At 42.3% G+C, this 17005-nt stretch overlaps 1 protein-coding gene across 2 annotated transcripts in view; it reads right to left on the reverse strand.

The window, feature by feature from the left end:
• LOC311081145 (tripartite motif-containing protein 16-like protein) overlaps nt 1-6834 on the reverse strand; it is a 30153-nt gene extending 23319 nt beyond the window's left edge. The window contains exons 1-2 of one of the 2 annotated variants that reach the window (XM_084111559.1): nt 6765-6834; nt 515-972 (exon numbers count right to left, since the gene is read on the reverse strand). In XM_084111559.1, coding sequence (XP_083967685.1) covers nt 515-868 — 354 coding nt within the window. In that variant the 5' untranslated portion in view covers nt 869-972; nt 6765-6834. Of the gene's footprint in view, nt 1-514; nt 1164-6764 lie in introns of those variants that run through there. The other variant, XM_084111558.1, reaches the window with a different exon arrangement.
• Nucleotides 6835-17005: the final 10171 nt, after the last annotated feature.

The following is a 17005-nucleotide window of genomic DNA, read 5'->3' on the forward strand; positions in this document are numbered from 1 at the left end:
CTCTGTCTAGCGCACATCTGCATGAATTGTATGGACAGAAGCGCATTCCTGAACATGCCTGAGGGATTTCACATGCCCCAGTAAAATCCCCCATGAGTGAACATCATGATTCAGTTCATCTGGAAGAGAAGACAAAAATGCCAAAGACCTCTGCTGTGTGGGAGCACTTTAAATTGAGCATCAAGTGAGGGCAACATCAAGCGAGGGCAAGACAAAGGTAGTGTGCCAAATATATTTGAAACTGCCCTACCACAACAGCAAATCAAGTTTGAAAAAAAATCACAAAATCATATTTTGTCAAACCTATAAACATATAAACTGATAACTATGTTTACAGTGCATTTTCACCATCTTTTCTGTTAAGTTCAATGCAAAGCAAAAATACGCTCAGCAGTGAAAGTCCACTTGCAGTTACTGTTCACTTCTGTGACGTCTGCAGTGTGAACGATGTTACCTTATTATATAGGTGCCAATATAAACATTAATTCATCAGTGTGTAGTTTAATGTTCATACCTGTTTCTCTGTCCTCTGAGCTGCAGCTGATACAGTGTCGTGGTTTTTATGTTCATCCATCGCACACAGCACACATATACACTTCTGATCAGTGCGGCAGAAAACCTCGAGGAGCTTGTCGTGTTTCTGGCAGATCATCTCCTGCAGTCGTCCATTGGCATCAGTCACTTTATGTGGCTTATGTGAGTGAAATTCCTCATGACGGTCGAGATGAGTTTGACAGTAAGACTCCAGACACACCAGGCAGGACTTGACGGCTTTGTGTTTTCTTCCAGTACAGACGTCACACTGCACATCTCCAGCTCCAGCGTAACAGTCAGCAGCAAGTTTAGTCTTCTTCAGTTTCTCCACCATTTCAGCCAGAATGGTGTTTTTAGCTAAAGCAGGTCTTGGCCTGAAGGTCTGTCTGCACTGAGGACAGCTGTAGACTCTCTTCTTATTCTCCTGATCCCAGAAGTCTGTAATACAGATCTTACAGTAACTGTGTCCACAAGATATGGCCACTGGATCCTTCAGGAGATCCAGACACACTGAACACATGAACTCATCCTGAGTAATTCTGGCTTCTGCCATTTTACTGCATGAATAAAGAGACACAAACACACCACAGCTCAACTACACTTCAGTTTCAGTTCCCCTGAACTCATGTGATTCCTGTTTCCTGGTTCTGTGTTTGAGTGAAGTGTGCAAATGAAATGTCTGGAAGTCTTTAAAGTCACAGATCACAAAACGTCCACTAGATATCAGTCTCAGACAGACACTCAAAGAATATAAGTTACAGAGAATCAGGGCAACATCATTAATAACCAGTGGTGGAAAGAGTACTGAAAAAACATACTCAAGTAAAAGTACCATTACATTCCAAAAAATGTAGTGTGAGTAGAGTAAAAAGTATTTGTCCAAAAAACTACTTGAGTAAGAGTAAAAAAGGAGCTTAATAATTTGCCATAGCCATTGAACCCCTTGCAATTGCCCTGCGGTCCAGTGCACAGGTCTGTGGTATCACCCGTGCAGGTATAGTACACAAGGTCTCTTTATATGCTGATGACCTTCTTCTTTTTTTGTCTAACCCTCTTATTTCAATTCCTCAAGTTTTTTCCATTCTGAATGTCTTTAGTAGTTTCTCTGGATACAAACTAAATTTCTGTAAAAGTGAATTGTTCCCATTGAATTTATCTTCCCTTCAGATTTCATATTCAGATGTTCAATTTAAGGTTGTCAGAAATCGTTTTAAATACCTGGGGATTCAGGTGACTCGTAAATACTCTGACCTGTTCAAAGCCAACATTAGTCCTCTTTATAATCGTGTCAAGTGTCTCTTCATGTCCTGGAAATGTCTCCCTCTTTCTTTGATAGGAAGGGTGAATATCATCAAAATGAATGTACTTCCTAAATTTTTATATCTTTTTCAATGCCTTCCTATATTTATTCCAAAATCCTTTTTCACAGTTTTGCAACGGAATATTTCTTCTTTCATATGGGATAAGTCAAAAAGAATTAATTAAAGTCATCTTATGAAACCAAAGTGTTTGGGCTGCCTGGCTTTGCCAAATTTTCAAACCTATTATTGGGCAGCAAACATTAGGAATCTGTTATATTGGGTGCAGCAGGATTTGCAATTAAAGAAGTCTCAGTGGGTACAACTCAACATCCGCACCAACGTTTTTTTGACCAGATTTCAAAGCCGCACCCGCCCGCCATCTGCTGATTGTTTTGCAGTCTATGGACGATGCAATACTCTGCTGATGCGAGCCGCAAGAAAGCCCTTGTCTTATTATATTGTCTCCTATATTTGCTTTTTATTTATTAAATACATGCAATTAAAATTAAGATACAATTTGTACAAAACGAAATTCGCTTTAAAGAAAGGCTTTCTACTGTAACGACTGGGCTATTGAATCATTCATTCGTTCGTTTGGTCTGAATTAACAAATTCGGACTCTCTGTGTTTTCTAAGCACATTTCTTCTAAACACATTCTTTGCTAAGCTTACTAAAGCTTTTAACCTCCTGACTCTTGAGCATCTAAATTACTGGCATGGAGCCACCAGGTATGGGTTTAGGTTGCCTTCTGACATCATTTACGATGCTGAGTCCTCTCAGAGATACTCCAGGACTTAAAACTAACGTGCCTGTGGTGAGCCCAAGCGGCAACATTCTAATCTGAAAAATGAAGCCTACCCGGAAGTGCGAAAAACTGCAATACATCGAAAATCCGCTAGAGGGAGGTCCCAAAAAGGAGCAAATGTCCATAGACCACCATGTTAAAATGTCCGTTTTCACAGCATAAATACATGTTTTTACAGGTTGGTCCCATGGACTTTTATTGTATTTTTCGATAGGTTCCGAGTGCCTGACAACTGTGAGGGGGGTGAATTTTTTTAGATCGTATTAGATATAAAATGTATGACAAATAAGGGCGTGGTTAACTTTGATTGACAGCTTGATTGACAGCTGATAACGAGCATAGGCTGCGCCAAGGAGAATGATAACATAAGAAGGGCCATTTTTTAACACAGTTGAAATATAATACTACTGTTTTTGAATCATGAAATGTAGTTTTAAGAGTTTTTCAGGCGAGAATGTAGTTGTTTAAAGCTCAAATCTGTGGTTTATTTATAAAGATTTATGAAAATTTTATCCAGGTTGTGAGATCCAGCGATGACCGGGCGCTCGGCGCTCATGTACCCTTTCCTCGGCAAGTCGTTATGACGTTTGCCGCTGACTCTGGCGTCTCTGTAGTGGTTAAATATGAGATATAATTCATCTTGTGTATATCTAACGGGTGATTTTTGGTCTCGTGAATCTATAATTTGTTCCCTGGCCAATCGTTTTGGCTGAGAGGAAGTTTCATAACTTTATAAGCTATTTAACTTTACTGTTGTATGGTTAGACTAGAGCGCTGACTTTGTATGTTTGACTGAATTGTTTGCTTTATTTGTATAGCTTCTTGTACCTTTTACTTATACTTTTATAATAGCTAATATTGATAAAACTGAAATTTAACAAAAAGAGACTGGGTTGAGTTTTGTCATTTTAAATTTTAATACAACGAAGATGATCTGTAATGTTGTTTACTGCAACATCTGTTGTTTAGTACAAATGCACATATTGCCTGGACCATATTAAAATGTTTAATATTTTTATATTATATTTAAAACGAAAAGAGGCAGGTTTGTGTTTTATATTTCGTTTTGTTATAAATAGGCAAACGTTATATGCAGTGAATATAATCAATACGCGTTGCCTGAACCACATTTGTGTGGCTATAATGTTTAAGATTTCTTTAAATGAAAACGAAAAGAGTTAGTGTGGTGTTTTATAACATATTTCGTTGCCTAAAATATACAGAGATAACCGGAGTAGCAGAGCGAGCTGAGTGACGCGCGCTGTGTCCTTTACCCATATATGGATTGGCCAGAAGGTGGGCGGGGTTAGGATTTCCCAAGATTTTACAAGATGGCGCCGCCCATACCCCCCATAAACGACTTCAAAACCGTTCTTCAGAAAGTCTATGGGTGACGTCACAGACGCTTTGTCCATATTTTTTACAGTCTATGGGTGAGCCTCAAAGAGATGCACCGAAGAGATAATGGACTTTCTACGTGACATTCCAATCACGCACATTCACACACAAACATCCTTTGTATGTAACTCAGAATTGTATCTGACCTTCCGGTATGCATGCACGTCTGATTAGTTTTGTTTTATTTTATAGGTGTAATTTGAGACTGGTGTGTAACTTCGAATTTTAAGTATATTCCTAAAGAATGATTCCCCTAACAGGATCACATTCTGTAACCCTACCTCTTGCTAGGTCATAAAAGTTACGACCCCCAAAAGGAATTTCAAGGGAACCACAACTCTCACTTGAATTCTTGTAAAGAAAGAGAACTAGATCCTGCAATCTTATATTTTCTATATGTATAACCACTTAAGAAATGTATAAACATGGATTTGATTTTCCCGTGTCATAGTAGCCGATATCATGGCTTAATAGTCGTGTGAGTGAACTTTAAATGTGTGTAATTCTGCATATGAATGTAACTTTATATCCCTACTAACTTTACCTGCCATTCTTGGTATCTGTTTCGTTCTGACTGAACCAACCGTATACAGGAGATTACAGTAAAATGTATTATTCTGTGTGTATCATCTGTCTGGGCAGAAATGACGAATTCTAAACACCATCATAAACTATGCAGAAGACAGGACAAAGGAACTTTTCCCGCTCTGAAATCTCTGAAGGTGATTGGTCCATGTACGCAAAGTAGGCGTAACCTAAGCCCCTCCATAAGAGACTGACACAGAAAGTTTCTCTAGAGCACTTCGTCTGTGAGAGTTGTCCCACGACTCCTTAGGGAGTTTTTCCTCCGTTTTTCTTTTCTTTTCTTTTCTTTTCTTTTCTTTTCTTTTCTTTAAATCTCTGTCTTTATTTTCGTCTTCAGACTTTTTCTACGTTCAGTGAAGTGAACAGCCAGCAACTTTAACTTTGAGTAGACTTAAACTTCCCACGAACTCCGTTTACTCCGGAAGCACAAGAGGGACGCCCAGCTCCAAAAGGACACATACACGCGCCTTCTTGCCTCAGCAACACAACAGACTATATGCAAGTATAAGCTTAATCAAGCTTTTAATTCGTTTAAGGTTGTCTGCCCCTGCTTAAGGTGATTTGATTGCTTGGTGTCTCTCACGAGTTGACTGTGAAAATTGTCATCCTGACATTTTTGCTTTCACTTTCTCTCGCTCATCCTCTCTCCCTCTCTCTCACCTCTCTCATCTTCTGATCTCTTTCTCTCTCATCCTCTGTTAATTCGTGTCTGTTCTCGTAATGTTTTTCGTTTTGTTTGTTTTGGGTGTATATACATATATTCCGTGTGTAACCGTAGTTTGATGTATTCTTAGTTCAATTATTAAAACCCAATATATCCTCGATTGACTGTTTTCTGCTCACATTACTAAAAGTCAATGAAATGTTTTCGATCTAGCTACATGCTTTACTTTGGTTACGATTTTAGTAACCTAATTTTATAAACACAGAGAGTTGCTGTTTTTTCATGGCCAGGAAAAATACTCTTTCTTGCGTTTATAAGAAGGATCATTTTTCTTGAGAGTTGATAAAGAAGTCGTATGGTCGGTTTGCTGGACGAACAGATTGTTCGATAACTAAATTAATTCCATTAAAAGTTATCCTATATGATCGATCTGTAATAAGACTGTTGATATATGAATGACGAACCATAACTCATTGTGGTGATCTTTCATATATACAGTCGATCTATTTTCAGCTTCGATAATTTAATGTAACTGTAATATGCGATATATATTAATCATATTCCTGATTAATTATTAAAATTCCTTATATATCATTTGAGCTAATGTTCATACAGTAATGCAGTTATACAGTTATACAGTATGCAGTTTAGTACAAAGCAAAACTTAATAGTAAAAAGTAAAAGTAAAAATCTTGTCTGACGATTTACAAAACAAAACTTCATTAAGTGGTAAAAACCATGTCTCCCGATTGCAAATGTTCATTGCTAATGTTTATTGTTGCAAATGTTTTTCATTTGTTTAATAAATCTCATAATGATGGCACATCACTATATCATAGCTTTTATTTCTATCTCAGATGATTGGCGGTCGGTCAGGGGGTACTTGGCAAAGAATCAAATACAGTTGGAAACGACGTAGACCATTATTTAACACAGACTGTTAACAATTGTTTTTAATTAGTATTTAAACATTCTCTATGATAAAAAATGTTTGTAAAAAATATTTTAATAACACGGTTTTGGCGGTTATAGAGTTGTAATGACGGTGTTCAACTATAACTGTCGGTCTCACGGTTATATACTAACCATCACATCCCTATCCCCAACGCACCTTCACAGCGCGCATCACGCGCAACGAGCTTCCGACTTCTCCAAGTGACTCCTGTATGTCGAGCGTGAGGGAGAGACAGCAGTGTACAGATCGCGACGCTATGAAGTAAATGGGAGCGGGTATTCACCGCATTATGAACTCGTCACTTGAGGGCGGGGACGGACTGGGACCAAAAATCAGCCCTGGCATTTTGGCCCAGACCGGCCCACCACCACATAAGATCACAAAAACCACCCATCCGTGTGCTCCCCTGAATACGTATACCAACTCCTAACGCCATGTAATGTGTAAGCAAGAATCAGTGAGAGTTGACTCATTACATACTGTACTTCAAAAAAGTGGTGTTGAATAAATTGTAAACTTACCCAATCAAAAAGGATGAACAGGTGAACTCCTTATAAATCCTTTAAAAAAATCAGGAGAGGACATCTTGTCTGTGTGTGTGTGTGTGACAGAGAGAGAGAGACAGAGAAGGATGGTAAAAGATTGATCAGTGATTGATAAAAGTAGCAGTTTATAAACTGACATGAGAAAGGATTGATCCGATGATCACTGTTTTCCAAACAAAGTGGTGTTGAATACATTTTAAACTCAGAAAAGTCAAAAGGAGCCCTGTGTACCCCTTAGATGAATCCTTAAAACTCAAGACTGTGACAGAGAGAGAAAGTAAATATGATAAACTTTTGATCATAGGATAACTGTCTTTAGCATTAGATAAACTGCCAACTTACCAAGTAAAAAATGATTCAGGTGAACTCATCCTCCAATAAAGAAAAAGTGATGGTATCCTGTGTGTGAGGGAGAAAGAGAGAGAAAGAAAATACACATGATAAATGATTGATCAAATGATCAATGCTTTCCAAAGTATAGCACTGAATAAACTGTTAACTCACTTAGTCAAAAGGATGCTTGTGATCTCCTTGGATGAACCTTTAAAAACAAAAGAGCAGTGTGTGTGTGTGTGTGTGTGTGAGAGAGAGAGAGTGAGAGAGAGAGTGTGAGAGAGAGAAAGAGAGAGAGAGAGAGAGAGAGTAGTTATGATAAATGATTGCTCAGATGATCAGTAACATTGAATTACTGTAAACTCACAGAGTGAGCGAGAGAGGGAGAGGTTAGACAGCTGCTACATTGCAATGAATATTTTCATAATCATTTCAAAAACATCTTACCTTATTAAGCTACAGGAGCAGCTTTCTCAATAATTCACTCTTCTCAGCGACCCTATCGATGACTACGTCTGAGTCCAATGCCATGAGAATGTCTTTTCAGTGGCCATCATCATAAATGCCTCCAGTTTGTTTGCTGACAAAGTGCTTTTGATGAATTTGAGTGTTGAGAACGTTCTTTCACAGGCCACCTGAGTCAGGGAAAGGATAAGCAGGATCCGCCGCTGCCTTCACACTTGAGAAATCCCTTGCTATCCGTTTGAGGCTCTCTTGTGTGGCAATCACCATTCGATGGGCAGAGAGGATGTCCATCCTTTCTGTCTGGAGGTACTTGGAGAGTGGAGTAGTTTGGTCAAATATTCTGAAGAATATCTGAGCAGTTAATACGGTTTCATATTTAAGAAGGCCCTCATTAAAGCCTTGTGCTTTGGCACGTACAGTTGGCTTTTCCCCTTCTTTTTCGATGGCTTCCAGTGTGAACAATACATCAGTGAAAAGGCCATTCTCTGGCTTTCCAAAATGTACAAAAACTTTTTTGAGTGCCTCATGTTTGGCCCACCATCTTGTCTCACCAATTGGAGAGAGGCGCCTGTGGCTTTTTTCTTGACTTTGCTTCTCCCATAAATTGACCCTCTGGTAAGACTCCCTGATGAACACTTCTATGTCATTTAGAAAATTAAACAGTGTAAGAACTGATTTTCCTGCTAAAACAAAAGCTGAGATAAAATTCACCCTGTAATAAAGCAATAAAAAGCACCCTGGACAGAGATCACAAAGAAAGAGCACAGGACATTGTCCTGTCCAAACTTTTCTCCTTCCTTATCTCTGCATCCTCCTCTCCCCCTGAGTCAAGTCACCAAAAGTTCACTAAGAATGTCTATATATCACATATGATGTATCTTGTGAATCTATTGTTTTTCCTTTTCATGTTTGGTATCATTTTAAATGTCTCAGTGCGATTGGTAAAATGGTCTTAATTTCATTGCAGTCATTGGTACTATAAGAAAGACTGAGAACGTAGGAGACCTGTTCTCCTCTTTGGGGGATGTCTCTTCAAGATATCTGATAATTCTCCCCTCTCCCCCGAAACCAGGTGTTAAATATGAAAAAAATATTTGTATAACCCTTTTGTTCTGGTCTAGGTATTTAAGGATTTAAGGGTAGGTGACAGAGCAGTCTTTGGGAACCTGTAACCAGGAAAAAAAAAAAAAAACATACAGTGCTGTTTCACACACCACTGTGTGTCTCTGAAAGGAATGCATTGCTTACTTTTAGAGTCATCTTTGAGTAATTGATGTCATGTATTTCTTATTTCTGAATTGGCTTTTAATCATTTACTTGTGTAATTGGCATGATACAATTTTACCTGACAAATAAATGTTACATCTTGATTTATTCTGAAGTATTCTGAAATCATTATTTTAGTCGATTATAAGCAGGCTGGTGCTACCGCAAATCTTAGTTAGGGTAGGTCAAACTAAAGGCGCATGTATGAATGGAGCAGTAGGCACGTCATCTGAAGACCTTTTGATTTCTGTCTATCACTGATTTAGCAAGTTGTATGGAAGTGGCTAAAATAAACGACACTTTTTTGTACGAGTGAGCAGTAGGCAACCGACTTCAGAGGTATTAGCAAACCCTACATCCACTGACTATTTCAGAACTGACAAGTTTGTGTCCATGAGAAACACGTAATCCCGGGGCATGTGACTCTGTGCAGCATTGGGTCCATAATGAAAGAATAATTGAAAATATGGATACTCAGAATAATCAAAGATCTAAATTAAATCATAATCAATATTTATGATTATTTTCTAATAAGAAACACGAAATAAGAATAAGAAACACAAATTTGATTATCATTTGAAATTGGAGTAAGATAATGTCATGAAATGATGGAAGGAAGAAAGATGCAAGTAAACTCTTTTATTGATGATAATTGACGTAACGTCCAGAGAACAGGCTAGCGGCGCAGGGACCCCGATGGCCAGATGAACCCGGTGGTGAAGGTGCAGCAGTGCGATGAGGTGAGTCCAGAGGTGAGATAATCCAAAGTAAATCCACAGGAACACGGAAGGCACAAGACTCGAACGCAGACTGGAAAACACACCGGGACACCACAAACAACGATCTGACAAAGGGGATGAGAAAGTGGTGAGTATATATAGGGTGATGAGATGAGCTGCAGCTGGTGATGGGAATGATGAGCTGGATTGCTGATGAGCACTAATGAGCCGGCACGCCCACACAATCAGCACTCACACACACACAACAACAGAACACGAGACAAGAAAGAGACATAGGATTTATGAACCGTGACAGTACCCCCCTCCCGGGGATTAATGCGAGCAAAGAAAACGGGATTAATTTTGGACACATGAAAAACGGGATTAATTCTCCTGTACACTGGAGGGAGATTGAGGCGGACTGTCACCGGACTAATGATTTTAGTGACAGAGAATGGGCCAATGAATTTAGGTGCAAGCTTATTCGAAACGGAGCGGAGAGGAATGTCCTTGGTAGAAAGCCACACTTTGGAACCGACGACGTATACGGGAGGCCTACGCCGGTGGCGATCGGCTTTGGCCTTTGTGCGCGCCCCCACTTGGAGTAGAGTCTCACGGGCTCTAGTCCAAGTACGGCGACACCTCTGGATGAAGGCGTGGGCGGAGGGGACCGCGACTTCGGATTCCAGACTAGGAAAAATTGGTGGCTGGTACCCTACACTACACTCAAACGGTGATAGGCCCGTGGATGACACTGGCAACGTGTTGTAGGCATACTCCACCATAGACAGTTGCTGACTCCAAGAGGAAGGATTCTTGGACACTAAACATCGCAACGTTCTCTCCAAATCCTGGTTGGCTCGCTCAGTTTGACCATTGCTCTGGGGATGGAACCCAGAGGACAGACTGACAGTCGCCCCCAGGAGTTTACAAAATTCTCGCCAAAATTTGGACACAAATTGGGGTCCTCTGTCAGAAACCACGTCTGTCGGGAGGCCATGTAGCCGAAAGACGTGGTTAATGACAATCAACACTGTCTCCTTGGCTGAGGGTAATTTGGGCAAGGGAACGAAATGGGCCGCCTTCGAGAACCGGTCCACCACAGTCAAAACTACCGTGTGACCCTGGGAGGGTGGGAGGGCGGTGATAAAATCTAGAGCGATATGGGACCAGGTTCTCGAAGGCACCGGCAGCGGTTGAAGTAACCCATCTGGAGGTCGATTAGAAGCCTTACCCGTGGCGCAAACTGAGCAAGCCAAGACAAAACTGTGAACGTCACGAGCCATAAGAGGCCACCAGAATCGTTGCTTGACTAAAAATTTAGTGCGATTAACTCCTGGATGGTAAGCCACATTGGAACAATTTCCCCACTGAATAACGCTGGACCGTAAACCCTCAGGCACAAATAAACGATTCGGTGGACAACGAGCCGGAGGCGTTACCCCTTCTAAGGCCTTCTTGACCTTCGATTCGATCTCCCATGTGAGTGTAGAGATGAATAGAGTCTCTGGTAAAATGCACTCGGGAGTAGACGGGCGTTCGGAACGATCAAAAATACGTGATAAAGAATCGGGTTTGATGTTTTTGGAACCCGGGCGGTACGAGAGAGTAAAATCAAAACGACCGGAAAAAAGAGCCCACCGAGCCTGCCTGGAGTTTAGTCTTTTAGCAGTCCGAATGTATTCCAAGTTCTTGTGATCGGTCCAGACGATAAAAGGTACCCCCGACCCTTCTAACCAGTGGCGCCACTCCTCCAATGCTAACTTGACCGCCAACAACTCTCTGTTGCCAATGTCATAATTGCGCTCGGCAGGGGATAAACGATGAGACAAAAACGTGCAAGGATGCATCTTGTCGTCTGAAGGAGAACGCTGGGATAACACTGCACCTACCCCCACCTCTGACGCATCGACCTCCACCACGAACTGGCGTGATGGATCAGGGGTTATCAGGATGGGGGCTGAATTGAAGCAACCCTTCAGTTTGGCAAACGCAGCCTCGGCTGCGTCTGACCACCTGAACGTCGTTCTGGGGGAGGTCAAGGCGGTCAGAGGTGCGGCTAGTTGGCTGAAATTGCGAATGAAACGCCGGTAGAAATTGGCGAACCCCAGAAACCTCAGTAGGGCCTTACGGGAATCTGGACTTGGCCAATCCACCACAGCCTTGATCTTCTCAGGATCCATGCGCATTCCCTCATCCGAAATGATGTAACCTAGAAAAGGAACAGACTGTGCATGAAAAGCGCATTTATCCGCCTTGACAAAAAGCCCATTCTCTAGCAACCTCTGAAGCACTTGTCGGACGTGTTGCACGTGTTCCTGGAGAGACGATGAAAAAATCAATATGTCATCCAGGTAGACATATATGAACTGATCGACCATGTCTCGTAACACGTCATTGACAAGTGCCTGGAAGACCGCTGGGGAGTTGGAAAGGCCGAAAGGCATAACCAAGTATTCAAAGTGCCCCCTGGGGGTGTTAAAAGCGGTCTTCCACTCATCCCCCTCCCTGATGCGGACCAAATGATAAGCATTCCGTTAATCCAATTTCGTGAAGATAGATGCTCCCTGCAACCTCTCGAAGGCTGAAGACATCAACGGCAAAGGATAAGTATTCTTTACCGTGATGCTGTTCAACCCCCGGTAATCAATACAAGGTCGCAACGATCCATCCTTCTTCCCCACAAAAAAGAACCCCGCCCCCGCTGGAGAAGAGGAAGGGTGGATGAACCCTGTTGCTAGAGAATCAGAAATGTATTTCTCCATGGCCTCTCTCTCCGGAACAGAGAGTGAATATAATTTGCCCTTAGGCGGAGACGTACCTGGCAATAACTCTATAGCACAGTCATAGGGACGATGCGGGGGAAGAGAAGCAGCCCGAGACTTACTGAACACCTCCTTCAGGTCCAGGTACTCCGCGGGCACGTTAGATAAATCCACTGCCTCCTCCTGAAACACAGGGACAGAAACAGACGGACAGGCAGACACAAGACAAGACTTATGACAATGATTGCTCCACGCCGACACAGACTTAGACTGCCAGTCCACTTTGGGGTTGTGACGGGTGAGCCAGGGGTGACCAAGGACGATGGGTGCAAGAGGAGTGTCCAGAAAGTAAAAGGAGATGGTTTCGGTATGATTGCCTGATGTGATGAGGGTGATGTCTTCGGTGGCCAGTGAAATGGTGGGGAGTTTCTGACCATTGAGGGCGTGTACTGCAATCTGGTGCGTGAGGGGTCTGAGAGGAACTTGAAACTTGTGTGCAAAAGTGTGGTCCATGAAATTACCTTCAGCCCCTGAATCAAGAAGTGCCCGACAGTCGTGGAGGTGAGTTGACCATTGGAGTCTTACCGGAAGGAGAGTAGATGTTGATGAGGTCTTCTTGGCAGAGATCCCACCCAACAGTAGCCTCATACTTACTGTCGGGCTGGGCCCTTTTAACGGACAACTGTAAGCGAAATGTCCAGCTCCTCCACAGTACATGCAAAGGCCCAGGGATCTCCGCCTCTCCTTCTCCTCCCGGGAAAGCCGGGCTCGACCCACCTGCATGGGCTCGTGATCGTAGACGGGGCTGACCGCGTCCCCGCCTCCGGAACACTGTCCCTCGATCCCTCCAGAAGGACGGTTAGGTTGACAACGTTGATCTACACGAGAAAGCCGTGCGTCCACTCTCAAGGCCAGAGCAATGAGGTCATTGAGTCTGGTGGGAAGGTCCATGGCGTAGATCTCCTTTTGGACGCGGTCAGCCAGCCCATGCAGGAACATATCCCACTGCGCCTCCTCGTTCCATTGGCTCTCTGCTGCAAGGATTCGAAACTCAATCGAAAAATCCAACACGGATCTCTCACCTTGTCGTAAATTGGCCAGCACTCTAGCAGCCTCTCTTCCTGCAACAGCACGATCAAATACCTGCCTCATTTCGTCGGAGAGCCTCTGGAACGAGGAGCAGCATTCGTCCTGATTCTCCCACACCGCTGTTCCCCATAGCGCCGCTTTCCCAGTCAGAATCGTCAATACGAACGCGACCTTGGTTCGCTCATCATGGAATGTCCTGGGCTGAAGAGAGAAATGCATCGAACACCTGGTTAGGAAAGCTCGACAGTAATTTGGTTCACCTGAATAGGCTTCGGGAACCGGCAGGCGGGGCTCCGACTGGGAGGGCTGTACTGGTGGTGGGGGAATCGGTGGCGTGGGTGGCGCAGTAGGAACGCGAAGCTGTTGAATCTGCTGGGTGAGCCCGGACACCTGCGCCACTAACGCCTGAACAGCGCGAGCTGTATCGTTGAGGTTTTTCTCTTGAGCGTCCATTTTCTGTATGATGTTGCTCACAAACGTTTCCAGTGAACTTGAAGAGCCACTCGCTGCTTCCATGGTCGGGTCAGATCGTTCTGTCATGAAATTATGGAAGGAAGCAAGATGCAAGTAAACTCTTTTATTGATAATAATTGACGTAACGTCCAGAGAACAGGCTAGCGGTGCAGGGACCCCGATGGCCAGATGAACCCAGTGGTGAAGGTGCAGCAGTGCGATGAGGTGAGTCCAGAGGTGAGATAATCCAAAGTAAATCCACAGGAACACGAACAGGAACACGGAAGGCACAAGACTCGACCGCAGACTGGAAAACACACCGGGACACCACAAACAACGATCTGACAAAGGGGATGAGAAAGTGGTGAGTATATATAGGGTGATGAGATGAGCTGCAGCTGGTGATGGGAATGATGAGCTGGATTGCTGATGAGCACTAATGAGCCGGCACGCCCACACAATCAGCACTCACACACACACAACAACAGAACACGAGACAAGAAAGAGACATAGGATTTATGAACCGTGACAGATTAAGCGCTAAGATAAAGTAATATTGAAACTAAATTCCAATAAATTAAGTGAACTTAACTGGAGCGCTGAAAAGACATACACGCATTATCCCTTCGCCCATACCGTTGGATTTCTGTCGTTGGGCCAATGGGTGGTCTTTACAACAGTGTTCCACTTTCAATGACTGTCTGAGTAGTGTCAGCAAGCACAAGATTGAGTACATGTGCATAGCACCACACATGCACATGAGTGGGAGACTGGGAGGTCATAAGTGCGGAAAATCCTTTGTATTGGCCCTGCATATTGGATGCCCCATCAGTTGAATTGCCTATACATAGGGCCTTGTCTAAACCTAGGCGCTCCAAGACCTTTGAGAGTAGGTTGACAAAGTATTGCCCAGTGGAAGCCTGACACCTCACTAAAGCCACAAGCCTCTCATGCACAGTGTCAGTAACATATCTCAAGATCACTGAGCATTGATCCTGAGTAGTTATGTCTTTTGTGGCATCCAGCTGAACAGAGAACATTCCAGCTTTCCGGACATCATTAGCAATGAACTCTTTAATTAGATGCCCAATGGCATCAATTGTAGAATTAATAGTGCTTTTAGAAAGTAGTGTGATTAGTGACCCTCTACCCCTCGTTCCACTTGATTGGTGCAATTGTTTGCTCTTCTCTATACAATCATTGAGATGCTCTTTGAGGCAGATATCATACTTCCCTAACAAAATGATTAATTCCAAGAAGTTACCATGATCTATGGAGTTACCATCCAGTGAATACGCTGCCTCATGTTCCTTATGCCTTTAGCTCAACCCCCTTTTGCCAAGCACTTTCACAACGTCAACTACACGCTCCAACACCTGCCGTCTCTTTCTCACCTGCTTTCTATGAGCAGACATCTGACTTCCAGCTAACATGCTGCTGATGTCTGCTTTGGAGCACCTCAAGAAAAAAGCTTTGGCACAGTTTTGATGTGCTACACTTTTTTCATGCTCCTCTGTGCGCTGGTGCATATGTCTCCAATCTGACATTCCAGTCATAAATATGCTGGTGACAGTTGTCTTCTCAAAATCCATACACATAAAAAAACAATGCATGACGTCTCTCGGAATATGTGAGCCACTTCCTGCTGGTTTCGTATTTACACGTGAATACCTTCCGCACTACAGGGTAATAAATAAGCCCCTAATATTTATTAGGGGCCCCTATCGGAGCCCCTAATAAATAAGGATAAGAACAAGAATAGGCTACTGCAAGCTGATTCACTGTATGTTGATGAATGATGATTCTAAATAATCCATAAAAAGGTCTTTATTATTTCACTACCTTTATAACGATATAATCCATATCGTTAATAATCCACTTAATAATCCATAAAAAGGTCTTTATTATTTCACTACCTTTACCCTAGAGTAGCAAGGTCTTCGCTTCAAAATGCATCCCACTTTTTAATCCAAAACAATGAAAAAATAGGGAAAAAAAAGAAATATCCTCCTTTGTTTGCATGAGCGTTTTCAAGATATAGTTCGCATCATGTTCATTTTCAGTGAAATATCGATTCTAATCCGTATTCCAACATTCAAAAGCCATCTCTCCCCTGTAGTTTAGAATCTTCCGGATCAAATGAGACATTCCCCTTCTCTCTCCTTCAATTACAGGCTTTGTTTTTGACCAAAACAGTAAGAGAGCGCCTTACAGGCTCCGCACCCTGTCAATCTCACACCTGGGTTTTCGACTGGATAAAAGCCTGGATAAAGCAGCCAATGTCTAGTCAGCAAAGTTTTGATTGATGGGAGTATTAGCCAACTAAAATCGATTGCAGTGATCACATTACCAAATACCAGCACAGAATATTTAAATAAAAAAAATATAAATCTCCCAATAACTTTGCTTGTCCAAATGTTTTTTTCCATTTATTACTTATTAATAAACTGTTATTAATAATCAATGAACATAATGTACTTCAATTATTAACATTTTATTCATTACAGATTACCAAACTGGAGGCATTGATCTACACTATGGACATTTCCAACACAACAGTCACCATAAGAGAAAATGACTGTGAACTAAAGACCTGCTGCCTGGCGGACGTGACTGGCACTATCACACTGTCCGTATGGGACGCGCAAATAAACCTTGTTGATGTTGGCAAATCTTACAACTTTACTAATTTATCCACCAGAAAATTCAATGACAAGATCACACTCACCACTACACGTACAACCACCATAACACCAATTCACAAAAAAATTGCAATGCCTACTACTACTGATGACACCCAAACTGGCCTTCATTTAGCCCAAAAATAGACATTGAAATTTGGTCTTTGTTTAGTCAATCTGATTTGGTAAAAATTTTGCCCAAAAATAGACTTTGAAAATTTGGCTTTGTTTGGTCCGTCTGATTTGGTCCAAATTTTGGCCAAGACACACGTCCGTTTTGGACCACATAGCCCTTATATAGCCATGAACGTAATTAAAGTCTATTGTAGCAAGTGAAGAAATATTGTAGCAACATGCACATCCCAGCAATAAATGAGTTGTAAGCACCTATACGTTTGCAAACCTTATATAAACATAGACCTACTGTATGATTTGGCACAGAAATC

The sequence above is a fragment of the Abramis brama genome (genome assembly GCF_963993115.1).
Source record: "Abramis brama genome assembly, chromosome: 4".
In the NCBI taxonomy this organism is placed as follows: domain Eukaryota; kingdom Metazoa; phylum Chordata; class Actinopteri; order Cypriniformes; family Leuciscidae; genus Abramis; species Abramis brama.